The 17,052-nt window shown below is 41.9% G+C and overlaps 1 protein-coding gene across 5 annotated transcripts; it reads right to left on the reverse strand.

The window, feature by feature from the left end:
* Positions 1-1,243: 1,243 nt before the first annotated feature.
* On the reverse strand, positions 1,244-12,490 carry LOC108922260 (protein boule-like). Of its 5 annotated transcripts, none has more exons than XM_018732297.2 (12): positions 12,394-12,490; positions 10,203-10,249; positions 9,247-9,390; positions 8,933-9,024; positions 6,852-6,906; positions 6,162-6,237; positions 4,156-4,298; positions 3,653-3,736; positions 2,991-3,038; positions 2,510-2,638; positions 1,975-2,073; positions 1,244-1,767 (listed from the first exon to the last, which is right to left on the reverse strand). In XM_018732297.2, exons 2-12 carry the CDS (start codon positions 10,218-10,220, stop codon positions 1,609-1,611), a joined length of 1,047 nt encoding a protein of 348 aa, XP_018587813.1. In that variant the 5' UTR covers positions 10,221-10,249; positions 12,394-12,490; the 3' UTR covers positions 1,244-1,608. The 5 variants fall into 5 exon arrangements, with proteins under 5 accessions (XP_018587813.1, XP_018587814.1, XP_018587812.1 ...); XM_018732298.2 differs by lacking the exon at positions 12,394-12,490 and adding an exon at positions 11,005-11,035; XM_018732296.2 differs by lacking the exon at positions 12,394-12,490 and adding an exon at positions 10,960-11,034.
* Between the last annotated feature and the right edge of the window lie 4,562 nt (positions 12,491-17,052).

Consider the following 17,052-nt stretch of genomic DNA (forward strand, 5'->3'; position numbering starts at 1 on the left):
AATAAGGGAAGGACAGGTCCGAAACGGCCAACTGATACTAATCCGGACATTTAAATTTTTTCATTACGATAATTATTACTATTATCACCTAAAATAAGGCACATGTGACTGCAGCTAACTGTCAGTCACACCACACACACACACACACACACACACACACACACACTGCCCAGGAGCAAACCATCGCTGAGAAATGTTCCACAAACACGTGTCCACAGCAGCCAAACGTGTTGCCAGAAACGCCTCTCAGATGACCTGCCAGTGCAGAGAGCTGCATGTGGGAAAGCATGCTAGAACATGTGTTGCGGATGCCTAAGAAACGCACATCTTAAACAAGGATGATAAACACACAGTATTGTTTAATGTTGCTTTTGCAAAACCAGCACATTCACACTTCCCATAAACTGTTGAATATTGACAAATCACTGTCTTCTTTTAGCATAAACCCAGGAACAAATTTTCCAACTTTATTCTACAAACTACTCAACCATCTTTTAACTGTGTGAGACAAACATAGAAAGGGGAAAAAAAAGCTGAAACAATAACCATGGCCTAAACCACAAAACTGTGCACCTTTATAAGAGCTTTTTACAGCAGATGGTCTGAGGGTGTGGAGATCCATATGCAGGTGTGCAAACACACACCAACAGACAGTGAAAACCACTGATCAAATTAAATCAAAGTTAAATAGAAAAATACCACGGCAAAAGATATCCAAGCTGAAGTAACTGCAAAAACTGAAAAGTATTAAATGTGAAATTCAGGATTTATTTCTATCAACCTGTATAAAATACAGCATCAAATTTTTATTGTACTACTAAAAAGAGAATCAAGGCAAAATTTTCCTTTTCTGATTCACAAAAAGCAGAAACGGTCTACCACAGGAACCTGGTAAATGACAACTATGTACAGTATTATAATGTCTTAGTACTGAAATTCTGTGAAGTTAATACAAGTTATTGTACCATTTTCAAAATAAGAACTGGAAACTAGTATCCACTCAATGTACTGACAGTAACAGCAATGCACTGATGTGTCCATAAAGGTTATTTTCACACCAGTTCACATAGTACATAACTTTGAACATTTCCATAACAATTAAAACAGGGCGGGGGGATTACAATGATTTGTTTAAACACTGAAAAACTAAAACACAGAGAGAGATGTAAGCCAAAATAACATACCTGAAGGAAATATATAATCTGAAAAGGAGTGTATGTGTATATATATATATATATATACACACACACACACACACACACACACACTTCAAAAGTACAGACAGTAGCTGCTTCGATTTTATATCTTTTATAAATCTCCGTATGATCATCTTGTCATACCATTCACATACTGAATTAGAAAAAAAAATGCTTCCACATTATGTTCTATAACACAATGTATGTTTAAGTAAAAGATGTCAAGACCATATGCATACAAATGTCCATAAAAATAAACAAGGAGAAAAAGAAAATACTGAATGCATTCAGTAAAAGATTTCTGTGTAAACACACATCATTCCAGACTGACACCTCAAGGAGGCTTTCTTTTGCCTTCTGCAGACTGGAACACGGCAGACATACCGCTGCTGACCAAAGAGGACCCCCTTTCCTACACCGTAGGCTCTGAATTAGTGTCTGTGGACAGGCTGGGAATGTCGGCGCAGTACTCCTTGCGGTGATGGAGGTGGCGCGGACCCCGCCTGTAGCGCGCCTTCAAGCTGACAGGAGAATGGGGAAACCCACGTCTTATGGAACGAAACCTCTGTTCCTGAAGAAGACGACGACAACAGGCTGCACTTCTCAAACTGTGCAACTTTACCTGGTTAGTTCAAAAGTCTTGGCAAACGCTTCAACAGCAGCGAAAGAAATATGCTAAATATAAAACACTTCACAAAGAAACTACACACTTTTAAGGTTTTCATTTCCTTTAAAAGGACTCTCGTTACATTTGGCTGTAACAACTCGAACTCCTGACCTGCCCAGTTTCCTGTTGAATGATGTGAGGGGCCATTTCCACAGGACTCTGAGCATACATGTGATGACAGGGTGAATGCACTAGATGATCGATGTAGTGCTGCAACAACATCCCAATAGCAGAACAAGACGTTGATATCGTGGACTGAAGAGCCACTATGTCTGCAACTGTGTGTCTCACTAACTACACCTGTCAAGAATGAGAAACTGCACTGAAGTATGAACTTCTTTAACCATTCATATTCCAGTCTTAATATAAGTGCTTGTACCCATCAACACAATGAAAATTACTTCTGCATATATTGCAAAATGTCAGTAGCGCCAATGTGCTTTAAGAGTTTAAAACAGAAACAAGCATGTGACAACTGATTACATTTACAGAAATAAAGTTTTCAGGAAGGTCCTCATTCCACAGAAAGCATGTGTTGAAATTATCCCTGGATGCATGATGGCCTGTTCTTAAGTGTCCCTGAAACCACAATGTCAGTCTTACTATGGTGTGAACCTCAGTAGGAAATCTGTTGCTGCTCATCTACCTCAGGAGTGGAAGCTTCCAGAAGGTGCATGGGAGAGGGTGTACACCCTCCATCAGGGGCCACCTCCTGAGCCTGGTACATGAGCTCTAGGGGCTGGATATGCTGCAGAGAGCTGCTGGGGACTTGACACTGTCACAAGCACACACACTTATGTGTAACACTGCGTTTTTTTCCACCATAACATTCAAAAACACATGTGTGTGTCGCTGTAATAAACTGATACATTACACTGCCTACACAGTTACTTTTGTTGCACCATGCAGTTCTATCCCCTGCAATAATACGGAGGTACCCAACATGTCATACATTTGGGAATGCAGTAAATAGACTCCCCACCTTATTTGTCCATCATGCAAGCACATGCACAGCCGGGGAAATTCATTCACTTGCACATTCATTGAACGCCTGGCCACTGTCCTTGTACTGTCTGATGGCATTTGATGCTCTCTCTCTCACAAACACACATACATAGACACCTCACCTGAGGTATGCTCCACTGCAGCGGCCTTGTGATGCATGGGGATGGGGCCTGAAGAACACACATACTGCAGCTTAGGGTTCCAATTCAGAGAGCATAAAAAATGCACTCACTTCACACACAACATCAGACTCAGCTACACTCTGCAGGATACACAACTATTGTAGGTGAGGTAAAAAACCTATAGTGGCAGCCAAGGGAATGGTTAAGAACCTGGACTTCAAAGCAAAACACGTCAATTCAAGAGCTGCTGTAGATTTAATAATGGTATTTTACTGCAGCTTCTTAAGCGTATACACACACACACATTTTCAGAACCGCTTGTCCCATACGGGGTCACGGGGAACCGGAGCCTACCCGGCAACACAGGGCGTAAGGCTGGAGGGGGAGGGGACACACCCAGGATGGGACGCCAGTCCATCGCAAGGCACCCCAAGCGGGACTCGAACCCCAGACCCACCAGAGAGCAGGACTGTGGTCCAACCCACTGCGCCACCGCACCCCTAGTTCTTAAGCGTATAAATTAGTAAAAATGAGCTACATAACCAAGTATCGGCCAAGCAACAACAAATCAGGAAATGGATGTGTGACAAAATTCAGTGTTACTACTGTAATTAACTTGTATCACTGTTCCAGACAAGATGGAAGTGACTGCATCTGCTCACTTGAAAGTGGTGAATGGCAGTCTGTGGGTAAACTGGCGCTGCCCGGTGAGCCACCATGACTGGACTGCCAGCTGTGTTCAGTGTCTAAAGAGACAAAGATCACACACAGATAGAAACCCAACTTCTGCAAAATACAGAACTCTTCCAGACACCCAGTGCTGTCAGGGTTACTGGAGAGCAAAAATGAAGCAGTTAATCTGAATTTACCGCAAAAAGGTAGCATGCAGAAATGAAACAAGTACTACTTCACCGTTTCAGCAGATACACAGGCACACAAATAGGTAAAACTTTGCATAGGAGCATCAACTAAGAACATTAAAGATATTTGTCACACTGGTGTTAAACATTGAGACGTATATTATCTTAAAGTCTTTCACTTTGGTAAACTTTATAACACTAAGATACAGCAGTCTTGCACGCACACACACAAAATAAGCATTGAAAGCCACATGGGAATGTAATATATTTATATTAAAAAAAATGTAGTGTTTTTTCCCACTCACAGGCCAATGGTTAATTTCAGGCGTATGGAAGTAGGCCACCCCATTGTGATAAGTGTACGAGTAATCCGTGGCTCCAACATACATAGGACCCCCATGAGCGGGAATGACATTGATGGGGTTAGACACGGAGATGCAGCCGCCTGCTAATGAGAAAAAGAGAGGGCAAAAGAGGAAGAGTGTGAGAATTGGAGAATGAGATATTAGTCCCGTAATAAAAAGGGCAGTAAATGCACTGCTTGGATTGTGTGCGCTCCCTGAAATATGAAAATGCAATTATCTTTACATAACCAAGCCTCATACAGTGAGAGATGAAAGACAGCAAGATCTAGCTAATTTCTTTTCTCCTTTTCCTCCCGGAACTGCAGAAATCTCACATATCAGCGTTTGCCTCTCTGACCTCTCTGCCTGGATGTCTAGTCAAAATCTACCACTCAAAAACTTCCCAAAACAGATCCTTCACCTCCCAGCTGGTCCATCCTCCTGTCAAGAACTTTATCAAACTGGACAACTTGGTCATTTCACCTGTTTTACTTGCAAAAAGCCCAGGAGTTAATTTCCTTCTCTCAACAAATCAAAGCCACAAGCCTGTCCTGCAGATACACCCTGTATAACATCCACAGGCTCTGTCCCCATCTCACACCACAAACTCTACACAACTTCCGGTCTATTCCATGGCGATATGCCACCTGTACTACTGTAACCCCCTCCTGCCTGCTCTTCCACCTCTACCATCAGACCTCTCCAGTTGATACAGAGCACTGGTGAACAAGCTGTGCTTGAGCTACCAAAGTGTTCCCATGTATCCTCTCACCACTGGCTTCCCAAAGCTGTCACCATCAAATTGAACAATCTTGTTACTGACTACAGAATTGTCAACACATCTGCTCCCCAGTATCAACAAGACTTGATCACACACCAAACCCCAACCAGACTCTTACACCTCAACCCCTTGGTGGTCCCACCCGCACAAGAGGCACAAAATCAAAAGCCCGAAGGTTCTCACTCCTGGCTCCACTGTGGCAGAATGACCTCCCTCTCTGTCAGAACTGCTGAATCTCTCATTCAAGAAGGGTCTCAAAACTCACCTTTTTCAGTGACTTATTCCCTGATCAATGTGCATAATAAACATGTGCTATGCTCTTTAGTAATAAATTAAGAAAAAAAAAACTATACCCAACTCCTCTAATGTATACAGGTTTATATGGTGGTATGTGACAAATGGACTGTACTCAAAAATCATGTATCTTCATCAAGATCTCTCCCTCTCTTGGTGTAATGCACTCTACACTGATGAGTACACTGTTTTTGCTCCTATTATTGTGCTTTGGTGACCATGTAACTCAAAAATCATATAAACAGTTTTAACATGAATACCTTTTCAATACTGTAAATAAATCCTTAATCCCACAATCAAATGATAATTGAGACTCAAACATTTGTTGCTAACACTACACAGCCTAATGTCCATGTGCTTTGGTAAGTGACAAAGTATTCTTCGGCGCTTTATTTCTTTATATGATAATCATTCATGAGCCAAATGATCACAATGTCTCCATCCAGTGTGTTGTGTACCTTGTCTCTCACACTGCACTTGCAAGGTAAACTCAGAACTAACACCACCCTGTATGGGTAATAATAATGAATGAATAAAAGTATAACACAAACTACATTATACAATCTGTTGATATTACTGTCATACATAAAATACCATTTATTTTGGTAATTTAAATTTATTTTTGGCGAGACATCCACATAAATCTCCAACCCCATAAGAAATAATGTTAAGAGGAATTCAGCCAACAGGGTGATTTCATAGAACAAATGTACTCCATTATGCAAGGGATGGGTGTATCAGGATTACAAAAATGTTAGATGAAAATGTAGTAATTTTACAAATTATTGCACAAGATGCATTAAAGAGAGCATTGGAAATGTACTGTCATTGCCTGGAAGTGCACAACTGGGAGAAAACAATGAGACTTGGTAAAGAGAGGGAGGTCACTTACTATGTGGTCCTACTTGCTGTCTGCGGATGGCTTGACTGATGTTGAGCTCCCTATCCTTGAAGTACAGCCTGTCAGCCTGGTACAAGAGACAGACACATACACACACCATTGTCTATTTGTCATGCACGTGTAAGAAAAGCCACAGGCGCACACATTGCATGCATACCATGTAAACTTCAACATGCACCCACAGTAGTGGTCACTGTCCCCTCTACTTTACAAAAACAGACCTCGTTGTGGTTTTCCAATAAGATTTGAAGCACACGTTTACATTTAGCTGATGCTTTTCTCTACAGCGAATTGCAACGTTAAGCTACCAACAACTATTTACTCATCTATACAGCTAGGTAATGCTATGGGAGGAACTGAGAGTAAATACCTTGCTTGTTGGTGAGAACTGAAGCAGAAGCCTTTTGATTCAGAGGCAGCAGCTCCAATCACTATGCTATCAGCTGCCCGAAATTTTGCATTTTACTTTTTGTTAACGCATGTCCTTTAATAATGTGATGCTGATTCTCTGAAGGTTCCAACAAACATCTGTGCATTGCATTAACTGCTTGAGTGTCAAAGTCCTTTAGTATTAAACTTGTTACAACATGTAACACAAAAAACGCTACCAACAGAAGGTATCCAACAAGTCTCCAACTGGACTTGACAACATAATATCAAGGAAACCTGGCTGACACTTACATGACTAAGTATTTTCTGAGCATCCTCCTCAGTTGTAAATGTCACAAAGCCATACCTGCAAATGAGTATAGAGAAACCGAGAGAAAAACCTGAATTTTCACACAAACTCAAGTAATATATCACAGTGACAAAATGCCATGTAATCTAATTCCAAAAAAATGTTTAAGACTGAGAAAAACTGATGGAAATACTGAATAAGAGCTTATTAAATCTACATGGACAGCCATGCATGAATCTCCTCATGATACAGACATTCAAGATACAAAATATTTCTTTTTTCCTGATTACTTTCTTCACTTCTCCATTTTCTAAAATTTCTGTCTTGGAGTGAACACAACTGCTGATGGCCGACAAAAGTGATGCAGAACAGTAGCGTTTCACTATCGTCATTCAGCAAACTTCTACAGCGTTTATGACTGTCATCACCAAAGTGAGGAAGAAACACAGGATTAAATCAATTGGTATTAAAAGATGTTTGTCTGAAGTCTTGTGAATTTCTCGTATGTATTATATATATATTACTAGAGAGGGGTGCGGTGGCGCAGGGGGTTGGACCACAGTCCTGCTCTCCAGTGGGTCTGGGGTTCAAGTCCCGCTTGGGGTGCCTTGCGATGGGGTGTGTGTGTGTTTTTGGTGTTTCAGTGTGGGAACTGCGCTTGCATGCCGAGGACACAGCACACAAGTTGTTTTATATTTACACCAGCAGCTCTTTTTTGCTTTTTATTTTGGCACAAAGGACAGGGAGTTTGCTTTGCTGAAACTCGCTATTAAGTTAAAAGATTTTATGTTAAGAATATGTATATGAATGTATGTGTTATAAATGGTCACTGCCCAGTTAATGTCAGGGTTTGAGACCAAAACACCGCCAGTAACCACAACTCTGATACCAATGCAACTGGGTTAATGGACTTCCTATGGCTGGTACAGTTTTAGCAAAAAAGATGGGAAATGTTAATATAGTTACTTATTATAAATTAGTTGAAAAACTTCTGAGAAGCAAAATAATAAACACTGTGGCATGAAACATCATGATCACATTTGTCATTGTGATTCAGTAAAGTGAAAAAACTGGTTGGAGATTCTGAACACTTTTGCAAGGCCCTATAAGTTATGCATTATTTAATAGCATTGAGCATTATTTGTTGCAGTATAAAACTTTCCAGGCACTTCAGGTACTTTTATATAATTGTCCAAGCACGTCAGTTAAGCATCCTTGTATGAACAGTTTGGTATACACAGTGATTTAAACAATAACTTACTCACACCTTGTGCTGTAGTAACCTCAAGTAAGGTGCTTACCACAAATCCGCTCCAGTAAAAAACACCGACGTATTAAACTAATTACAATGATTTACCAAGTTGACACCAAGTAAAAGGCACCAGCTGAATAATCATAACATTGAATCTGTTGTTTCAGTGGTGATATTATATTTATGTCAATCAATGTTTGCGAGTGGCTTAGGTTGTCAATAAGACATGATGTTGTTCTCCCATGTTGAAATGTATTAAGCATAATTAATTTCCTTTACATAGCTAGATTTGTGTTCCGGAATTTTCTTAAATGTTCCCAGGAGTATGTATTCCTTGTAGTTATGCCGAGTGGCTGCTCTGGAACATAACTGGGGATAGTTGTGTTGTCATAAGTTATCCAGCTATGTAAAGAAGCATGTATTTGTACTGTCCGTTGCATCTTGGTCAGTATCGGACTAAGTGTGGAATTTAAACAACCATGCACTGCTCTCTGGCAGGTCTAGGGTTCAAGTCTCGCTTGGGGTGTCTTGTGACGGACTGGCGTCTCGTCCTGGGTGTGTCCCCACCCCCTCCAGCCTTTAGCCTTGTGTTGCCGGGTTAGGCTCCGGTTCACCATGACCCCACTTGGGACATGCAGTTTCAGCCAATGTGTGTACTCGCTGAATTATTAGCCCAATGTATGAGAAAATGGTTTATTTTCACAAGCTGATATTACAGTTTTTGATTGCACAGGACCCTGTTATGTGAGGGATGAGTATATATTCTGGTTTCAGCAATTCTCTTTGGATACATTCCTTCCTGTTGAAATAAATGAGATTGCAACAACTCACCCCTTTGACACCCCAGCACGGTCAGTGACAATTTTGACCTCCTTCACAGTTCCATGCTGAGCGAAGAAGAGCCGCAGGTCGTTCTCCTGCGTCTGGACACGTACACAAACACAAGGTAAGTGTGCTCATCACACTGAGATGTGAACTTACAAGCACACAGCACCTTTTTAAGGGATGTTTTCAGCACTGCTGGAAAATGTTCATCTGGGGCTTTGTAACAAGTCAGGAAAGCAAATCATTTGAGCGCGAAACATTTCATTGTGCATGCGGTGCAGGAAGAGAGGTGAGCGATGATGCTCGGTGGAATGACTCGCATTGAAATCAATTCCGCCCACAAAGATTCGGTTTGGGATGATGGTGCCGTAGCGCAGGGGAAAGTGAGGAAGTTCGATAGAACTGGGGGAGACTGGGCCAGGAGAGGGGCTGCTGCTGCTGCTCTGGGCCTTTTTTGGCGTCAACTGTGGAAAAAGAAAAATCAGGATGTGACGCAACAAAGGAATCACTGCGCACACGTTTGTCCACCAAAAGATGCTTAGCCTTAATCCTGGAGTCCCGCTAATTATATATGTTCTTAGTTCAACTGAATATTACTTTTAAACAATTCTCACCTTAACTAACTAAATGCAAACAACTGGAGCTAATTTAGCTACTTAGTAACTTAAAGGCAGCTTGAAACCTGTAACATCTGAACGAGAATCTCACCAGACAGAATCTGAAGTAATAAGGAATATTAAGCTGAAAAGATAAGTCAGTGCTACCGTAATAAAGAAGGCGCTTCATTATTTTTTTTTTTTTTTTTTTTTTTAAAAAAGAAAAAAAACGGGTATTTCAACTTTTCCTCTGAAGGCCTAAGAAAGTCTCTCCTCGCTTGTTCTTCTCTAAGTGACTTCGCGACCAGCACACGTTTCGCACACATATATTTACACATATCGCCGCAGTGGGGCTGAACCCCACAACTACATTAAGCTTTCTTTTTTGACTAAAGGAAGAATTCGTTATAAAAAGAAAGTGCGGTTACACGACAACGACGTTACTGATATTTTACTGATTGGTCGCCCCTGTCTGTAGTATCTGGCCGCCGACGCTTCAAAAAACTCGATCGACAAACGGGTCAAATACTTAATACACCCTTTCTTTTAGGCTGAGAAATAAGCATAACTCGCCCAACTTCCCACAACTACACATTTTTGTTTCTCTCCCAGTCACTCACACTTGCCCTGTTTGTTCGCCATGATGGTGTCCAGTCTCCACAGACCGCCGCGCTACTTACTGCCATTTCCCTTTCCATCGATGCTACGGAGCCGACCGGACTTCAGTCTTTGCCAGAAAAGAAAAAGAAAAAAAAAAAACACAGACTGCAGATTCTTTATTATATAAAAAAACACCGAAGTGTACACAGGCTGCAGGGAGCGCTGCGGTGCCTCGCAATTGGACTGAGGAGCGAAGCCGTCGCGTGGAGACAGGGCGGAACCATTTCAAACCGAGCGGGAAAAAAAAGTGTTCAAACCTACAGCGTGTTCCTCTTCTTACAAAATACTGACTGATGTACATATTTTATAGGCTACACATTAAATTGACCTAGATATGCCGTTTAATATTTAAGGGCCGATGTTATGACTTCGCTGACACGTTCGCACCGGGCAAGGCGGGCTATGTGTCATTACGCAACCCTGATCGTTTGGCGGGAAGCGCCATTTTGCCGAAAGAGTGGAGGGTGAAGAGAGAACGAATGAAGCTTGAAGCAGTGGGGTGTCAAATTCACACTCTTGACAATAAAGGCACACTAACGACAGGCGTGGTTCTCAAGATCGCTACGTGCCAGGAGATTATTACCTAGATGCATTAGCAGTAGGCCTGTAAAAAAGAAATGGTTAACCTGCCCACAGCAAGCCGTTGAAACTGAAAAATGCTTTATACTGGACTTAAAATGTATCACGTTCTTCTTTAAACTTTATGAATAGAGTTATTAAAAATAATTCAAATGTATATCCCCACCGTAACATATACATCCCTAAAGAACAAAGTACCATTCAAAAAGGTGCTTAAGGAGGAAGCACAGTTGGTGACGTCACCTCGTAGTGTCGGTATTGGGAGCGGGGCTCGTGTCGGAAGGACTGCGGCGCACATGCGCACAACCTCTGTCGCTGTTTCTTGCCCTGCCTCCGCCTTGCGCTTCTGTGGGAGGAGTGACGGAGCGCACCCGTGTGCGGCTGCGGAAGGTCGAAGACCGTTGAGTTGCGTGCAAAACGCAGCCTCTGCGCAGAATAAACTTGAACGTGGGAGCTCTGCAAATTTTACATTTACTTTAATTCGTTTAACAGACGCTTTTCTCCATCTCTGGGAACAACACAAAGAGTTCGTTGCACCAGCAGGAGGAGCGTTTTGAATGCGCACACGTGATTCCTGGGCTCAGTCGGTTTGTCTGAACAGCATCACGAGTAGCTGCAAACGGGCTTTTCCACTATCAAAGTAATTGTTATTATACACTATTAAACATAACAGACACGTACTTGTTTTTAAAGAACTTGTGAGATCAGGGGAAAACTGAATCAGAAAGGTGAGTTCTGAGACACTTCTTAAAGGTAGGGAGAGATTCAGCAGCCCTGAGTGAAATGGGGAGGTCATTGACATTACAGCCCAGGATCCTGAAATGAAAACATTTGCGCTTTTTATTTGGACCTAATTTTAATGTACATTGGTTTTTCTTATTTATTATTATTATTATGTAATGTACACACACACTGTCTGAAACCACTTGTTCCAAGTGGGTTTGAGCGAGCCAGAGCCTAACCCAGAAACAGGGTGCAAGGCTGGAGGAAGGGACACACCCAGGACGAGACACCAGCAAGGCACCGCAAGTAAGACTCGAACCCCAGACCTACCAGAGAGGAGGCTCTAGCCAAACCCACTGCGCCACTGCACCTCCCCATGTAATGTATAACTAATTTATTATTTGAATGTATAATTACTATTTATTTGCTGAATTTAACAGATTGGGGGGAAGAAATCAAGAGATTCATGTTGCCGTTCCCATACACATTTAAGGCAAATAATGTGCAAGAACAATGTGCACTTTCTTAAGAACCAGTTGTGTAACCTGTGTGGGTGTCTGTAGTACATAAGTGTATCCTGTCACCAGAAAAGCTCTGATGTGTAAAACGCAGTCAGCTTTTCAGTATGAATGGTTCATTGGTTTTGAACTGACACCCTTTCACATGAGTTATCTGTCAAACTCACCTTTTTTGATCAGAGTTTTTTTATGTATTATTATTTATGATGTGATAAATGCCACATTAGATTGATTTTGGAATTACATCCTGGCATCAGATTCATTTTGGAAGCACACAATAAGTAATTGAAAAGCATATTTGTGGAAAACGGTGTGACATTCTGGACCATACTGTCATGCTGTGCGCCCAACACTTTGTCACATGTCCATGGTACCAGTGTGTTAAACTTACCCAGATCACAGAAGGAGAGGAGACGCTAGGAGAGCAGGGTGGAAAAAATGTTCCGCAGCGTGAAAACACCCAAATTTGCAGTCAGTTTTTGGAGGAAAAGCAGGTTACTGTCCATAACTGGAGAGAGTGCGACAGAAGGAAGGCTGGGGAGAGAAACTGTACCACTTGGCCTCCAAAAGCAGGGCTCACATTCCAGGAGGGTATCGGCTAACGGTGAACTGACCCCTTACTTTCGCACTCAGCCTCTCTCACTACACTACATGTCACAACCTCTGTGCCCGTCTCACTCGCTTTTCATGTTTTTCTCTTTCTTTCTGCTCCCCCTTTGGTTTTTGTACATTTAAATCCTTTGTTCTTAACACTGTCTCGGGTACTGCTGCTCTTCCTCATCTCTAACTCACTCCATCACTCTGGTGGGCGGGGGGAAGGGGGAGGTCATTCAGTACTATTATTTATTTTAATTTCATTTGTGTTTATTTGCATAAACATGGAACCTATCTAGCGGAGCTCATATCCCGGTTGTCTCATTTGTAGTACAGTGTGTTGGTTATAATCACTTCCAGTTTCTGTTTCAAAATATGAATGAGAATATACTGGTATAAACTTAGGAATAACACGTTTTGCAAACAAATTACATTTGCAGCTGTTTTCCACTGTCCAGCTTTAGGTATTAACAGACTTATTTTAAATATGACTGTACAATTGACAACAGCTATTGTCTGGACCTGCACATGTGTTTGAAAGGTACCAGTGAGAGTGTATAGAAGTGCCCATCTGTGTGCAGTACTGCACCCGGTCACCAGAGGGCAGTGTTGGCTCAAGCAAACCTTCCCCTTTGGGCCTGAAGACACCCCAACTGGCACATGGCTAAAAAAAGGATCAACAATCTTGGGGGGGGAGGTAATCACAGTAACCCTGTAAGACAGATTTGTAAGATATTCCTGTGGACACTTATGCAAATAAATGTCCCTCAGTATTCAGTGTCTATTCTGCACAAGAGCTTACTGAAATTGTATAACATGGTAAAAGGGGGCCATGATGAGGTTATTATGAAAAATCTATCCATTACCAGCACCATTTGCCCACTGTAGGTTTGTGGTGATTCTGAGCCCATTCTAGAAGCACAGGGTGTGAGACAGGTACAGGTATTTGCACATGTGAAATGCAAAAATAATGAAAGTACTCTGTGTAGTATGTCGACTCACATGGCTTCCATGGCAACAGAGCAGTTTGCCAGTGTCCTCTTCTGTGCATATTTCTTGTAGTGCAAACAGACATAAAACATGCAAACTCCAGACACCCAAAGCTGGATCTGAACCTCATTCCCACCAAACACCTTGAGACCTCTGACACACTGTGCCCCCACCTCCCTGCATGTAGTACATATATGAGGTAAATTGAATAAGAATTATGATGATAAATATTTTGCTTTATCTATCTATCTATCTATCTATCTATCTATCTATCTATCTATCTATCTATCTATCTATCTGTCTATCTATCTATCTATCTATTTTTTATTTTTTTTTGTGCTGCCCATTCGCATAGCACTGGGGCTTTTCGAGGCTCACGGAGAAGGAAAGCAGGCCAGTTTTGCAGTGTGTCCAGGAGCCAGCGGTGCCCTCTGTGAATGTAACACCTCATTGATAGAGTAGATAAAGTACTGTACACCATTTCCTTTTCTTCACACAGCAGGTCTATTTCACATGACAGTGCAAGATCAGTTTGACAGAAGGACACCCTTGCTGCCAAAATCTGTAGTGAGAGGCCAAGAAGAAAACTGTACAGTAGCTGCATGGATAAAGTGCTTTATTTATTTATTTTCTTCTCTTTTTTCCAGCACACTCCCACTGCACTTTATAAACAAGCTCTTTTTTTTTTTTTTTTTTTTAAGAGCAGATATATGTGGTTTTAAAAAAAAAAATTACCCGAATAGTGAGAGAGTTTCACAAAATGAACTGCTGTACATTCATCTCTCGAGACCTTAGCAATGAATTGAATTACAGCTGAACCTTTTTCTGCCTGTTCACTTGATTCTCTGGTCAATACCTTACGGTAATAGTCGAAACTTTGTTTCCTTGAAACAAAAAAGGAAATATGACCGTATTTTTATTTTATATTGTCTTCCGCCCTCCTTTCAAAGGTTATGCGTTCATAAAAAGTTCTCACTTCTCACAAATTGAACACGAAATTACCATCAGGTTCCATGGTAAAAAATCTTCATGCATCCCCGAGTCACAAAACTGTCAACTACTAAAACGGACACAGTTACTTGAAAACATACGTTTGTGTGGTAATCAGTTTTTATGTATTAATTCAACCTTTAATGTGAAAAAAGAAGAGGACAGGAAGGACAAAAGAAATCAATAAAAAAAACAATGTAGATTAATTCACTCTCAGAGAAAACATGATCTGGACAGTCCAAACAGGATCATGATCACTGACATTTTAAGAGGTGAAGAAAACTAGCAAACAAGTCCTCATGCAGCTGGAGAACAAAAGGCAGCGAGAGGCAAACTATAGGAGAGCAGAAGAGTGCATGGCGGCTCTGGTCTTTGTTCGTGTTTATTAACGCCGTCTGGTCCGAGTCTATGAGTCAGTGTGGGTTCAGCCCCCACTCAATGCGTGTGCAGTGTGAATGTTCTCCTTGTGCTGGCATGAATTTCGGTGGCACAGCGAGTAGCATTGCTGTGTCATACGCCTGGGCGGTGTGAGAGGACATGGATTCGATCACCGCTCAGTCTGTGTGGAGTTTGCATGTTCTCCCCATGTCTGTGTGAATTTCCTCTTCTGGGTGCTCTGGTTTCCTCCCACAGTCCAAAGACATGGTGTTCAGGTTCACCCATAATGTGTGAATGACAGAGAGAGTGTGTTCCACTGATGTATGGATGAGTGACCCAGTGTAAGTAGTGTATCTAGCAGTGTAAATCACCTTGGCGAAGAAGGTGTGTGGCCCGATAACACTACATGGAGTTCATTGGAAGTTGCTTTGCACAAAAGTGTCTGCTCAATAAATAAATGTAATTTCTCCCACAGCCTCAAAGCATGTGTTTCTTCTGGACTGGTTTTGCAGAGTTGTGCGTTATGTTGCTCTGCTATATAGATGGGGGAGCGACAGTAGAGAGTTTAGTGTATCGAACTCTGTATGTGACCTTGAAGAAAAACATATGATAAATGTAAATGTGTCGTGGTGCTCTGCTGTCAGGATGCAAACAACATCAAAATTCGATCTGAAATTTGCTAAATGCAAAAAAAAAAAAAAAAAATGCCTCACAGGGTGAAGTTGGGGGTCACATTAAGCTATTTGTAACATGAATTGCTGTGTTACAGGATGTCACTATACGCACACTTAAAATTTATTGTCCTGTTACCAGTTTCTTGCATTTCTATTTTTCAAGACTAATTCATCGCATAAAATGTACTGGCAGTGGGATATTACATAATATAACAAGCAACAGCTCTGTCTGAATAGGACACCTTGGGCCAAGAGCAAAACAAGCTATTTTCGTTCTCAGGGGTTATAATTTACCATGGCAACATCAAGTGCCTTAGCAAGGTGTGAGAGCTTGGACTCCAGTGCAGATGATCTGCAGGGACTCCCTACATTCCCTAACTCTAATGGAACTGATGCTTTTGAGTGTTTCGGAGTATTCTTGTGAATTTATTAACATTTACTCTATAGCTACACAAAACCAACAGAACAAGCTACTTTTAAATACCCCAAACATATGTTTCAGTTGTGGTGGTTGGCATAATTGCACAAACTTTCAGCTGTACTAAGGTAAATTATGGTAAATACAGATGTTACGCTTTTCACACACTGACTGAAACCGCTTGTCCCAAGCGGGGTCGCAGCGAGCCGGCGCCTAACCCGGCAACACAGGGCGTAAGGCTGGAGGGGGTGGGGACACACCCAGGACGGGACGCCAGTCCATTGCAAGGCGTCCGAAGCAGGACTCGACCCCCAGACCCACCGGAGAGCAGGCACAGTCTAAACCTGCTGCACCACTGCACCTCCTGGGTTACATTTTTCTGTTTTTATAAAATATAATATTGTAATTTTACTTTGATATACCTTAAATAGTTGTAACTACACAACTTCTAGTGCAAACCACTGAGCTATTGAGGATTACTTGCACCAATGCTATGGAGATACTCAGAAAGTTGGCTTAAGGTTGCGCATCATTCAACTCACACAAGTGTGTTATAAACAGGATGCTGCTTTGTTTACATCCTGACAAACACATCACTTGCTTTCAGTTAATCAGTTCACACACCAGTGTGGCGCGAATTACGGTGGTATATAAACACCCTACATCGTTCACACATCCCTACAGTAGAGCAGAGCAATGTAAGACACACACACATACACACCCATGACATTTTACAGGTATTTTTGAATAGATAAGTTTATTGGTTTCATTCTGGGGAGGTGCGATGGCACAGTGGGTTGGACCGGATCCTGCTCTCCAGTGGGCCTGGGGTTCGAGTCCCGTTTGGGGTGCCTTGCGACGGACTGGCGTCCCGTCCTGGGTGTGTCCCCTTGGTCCTACGCCCTGAGTTGCTGGGTTAGGCTCCGGTTCCCCGCAACCCCGTATGGGACAAGCGGTTCGGAAAGTGTGTGTGGATTTCGTTCTGATGTGAGTTCATATCTGGTTC

Source organism: Scleropages formosus, chromosome 1 (assembly GCF_900964775.1).
Source record: "Scleropages formosus chromosome 1, fSclFor1.1, whole genome shotgun sequence".
Lineage (NCBI taxonomy): Eukaryota > Metazoa > Chordata > Actinopteri > Osteoglossiformes > Osteoglossidae > Scleropages > Scleropages formosus.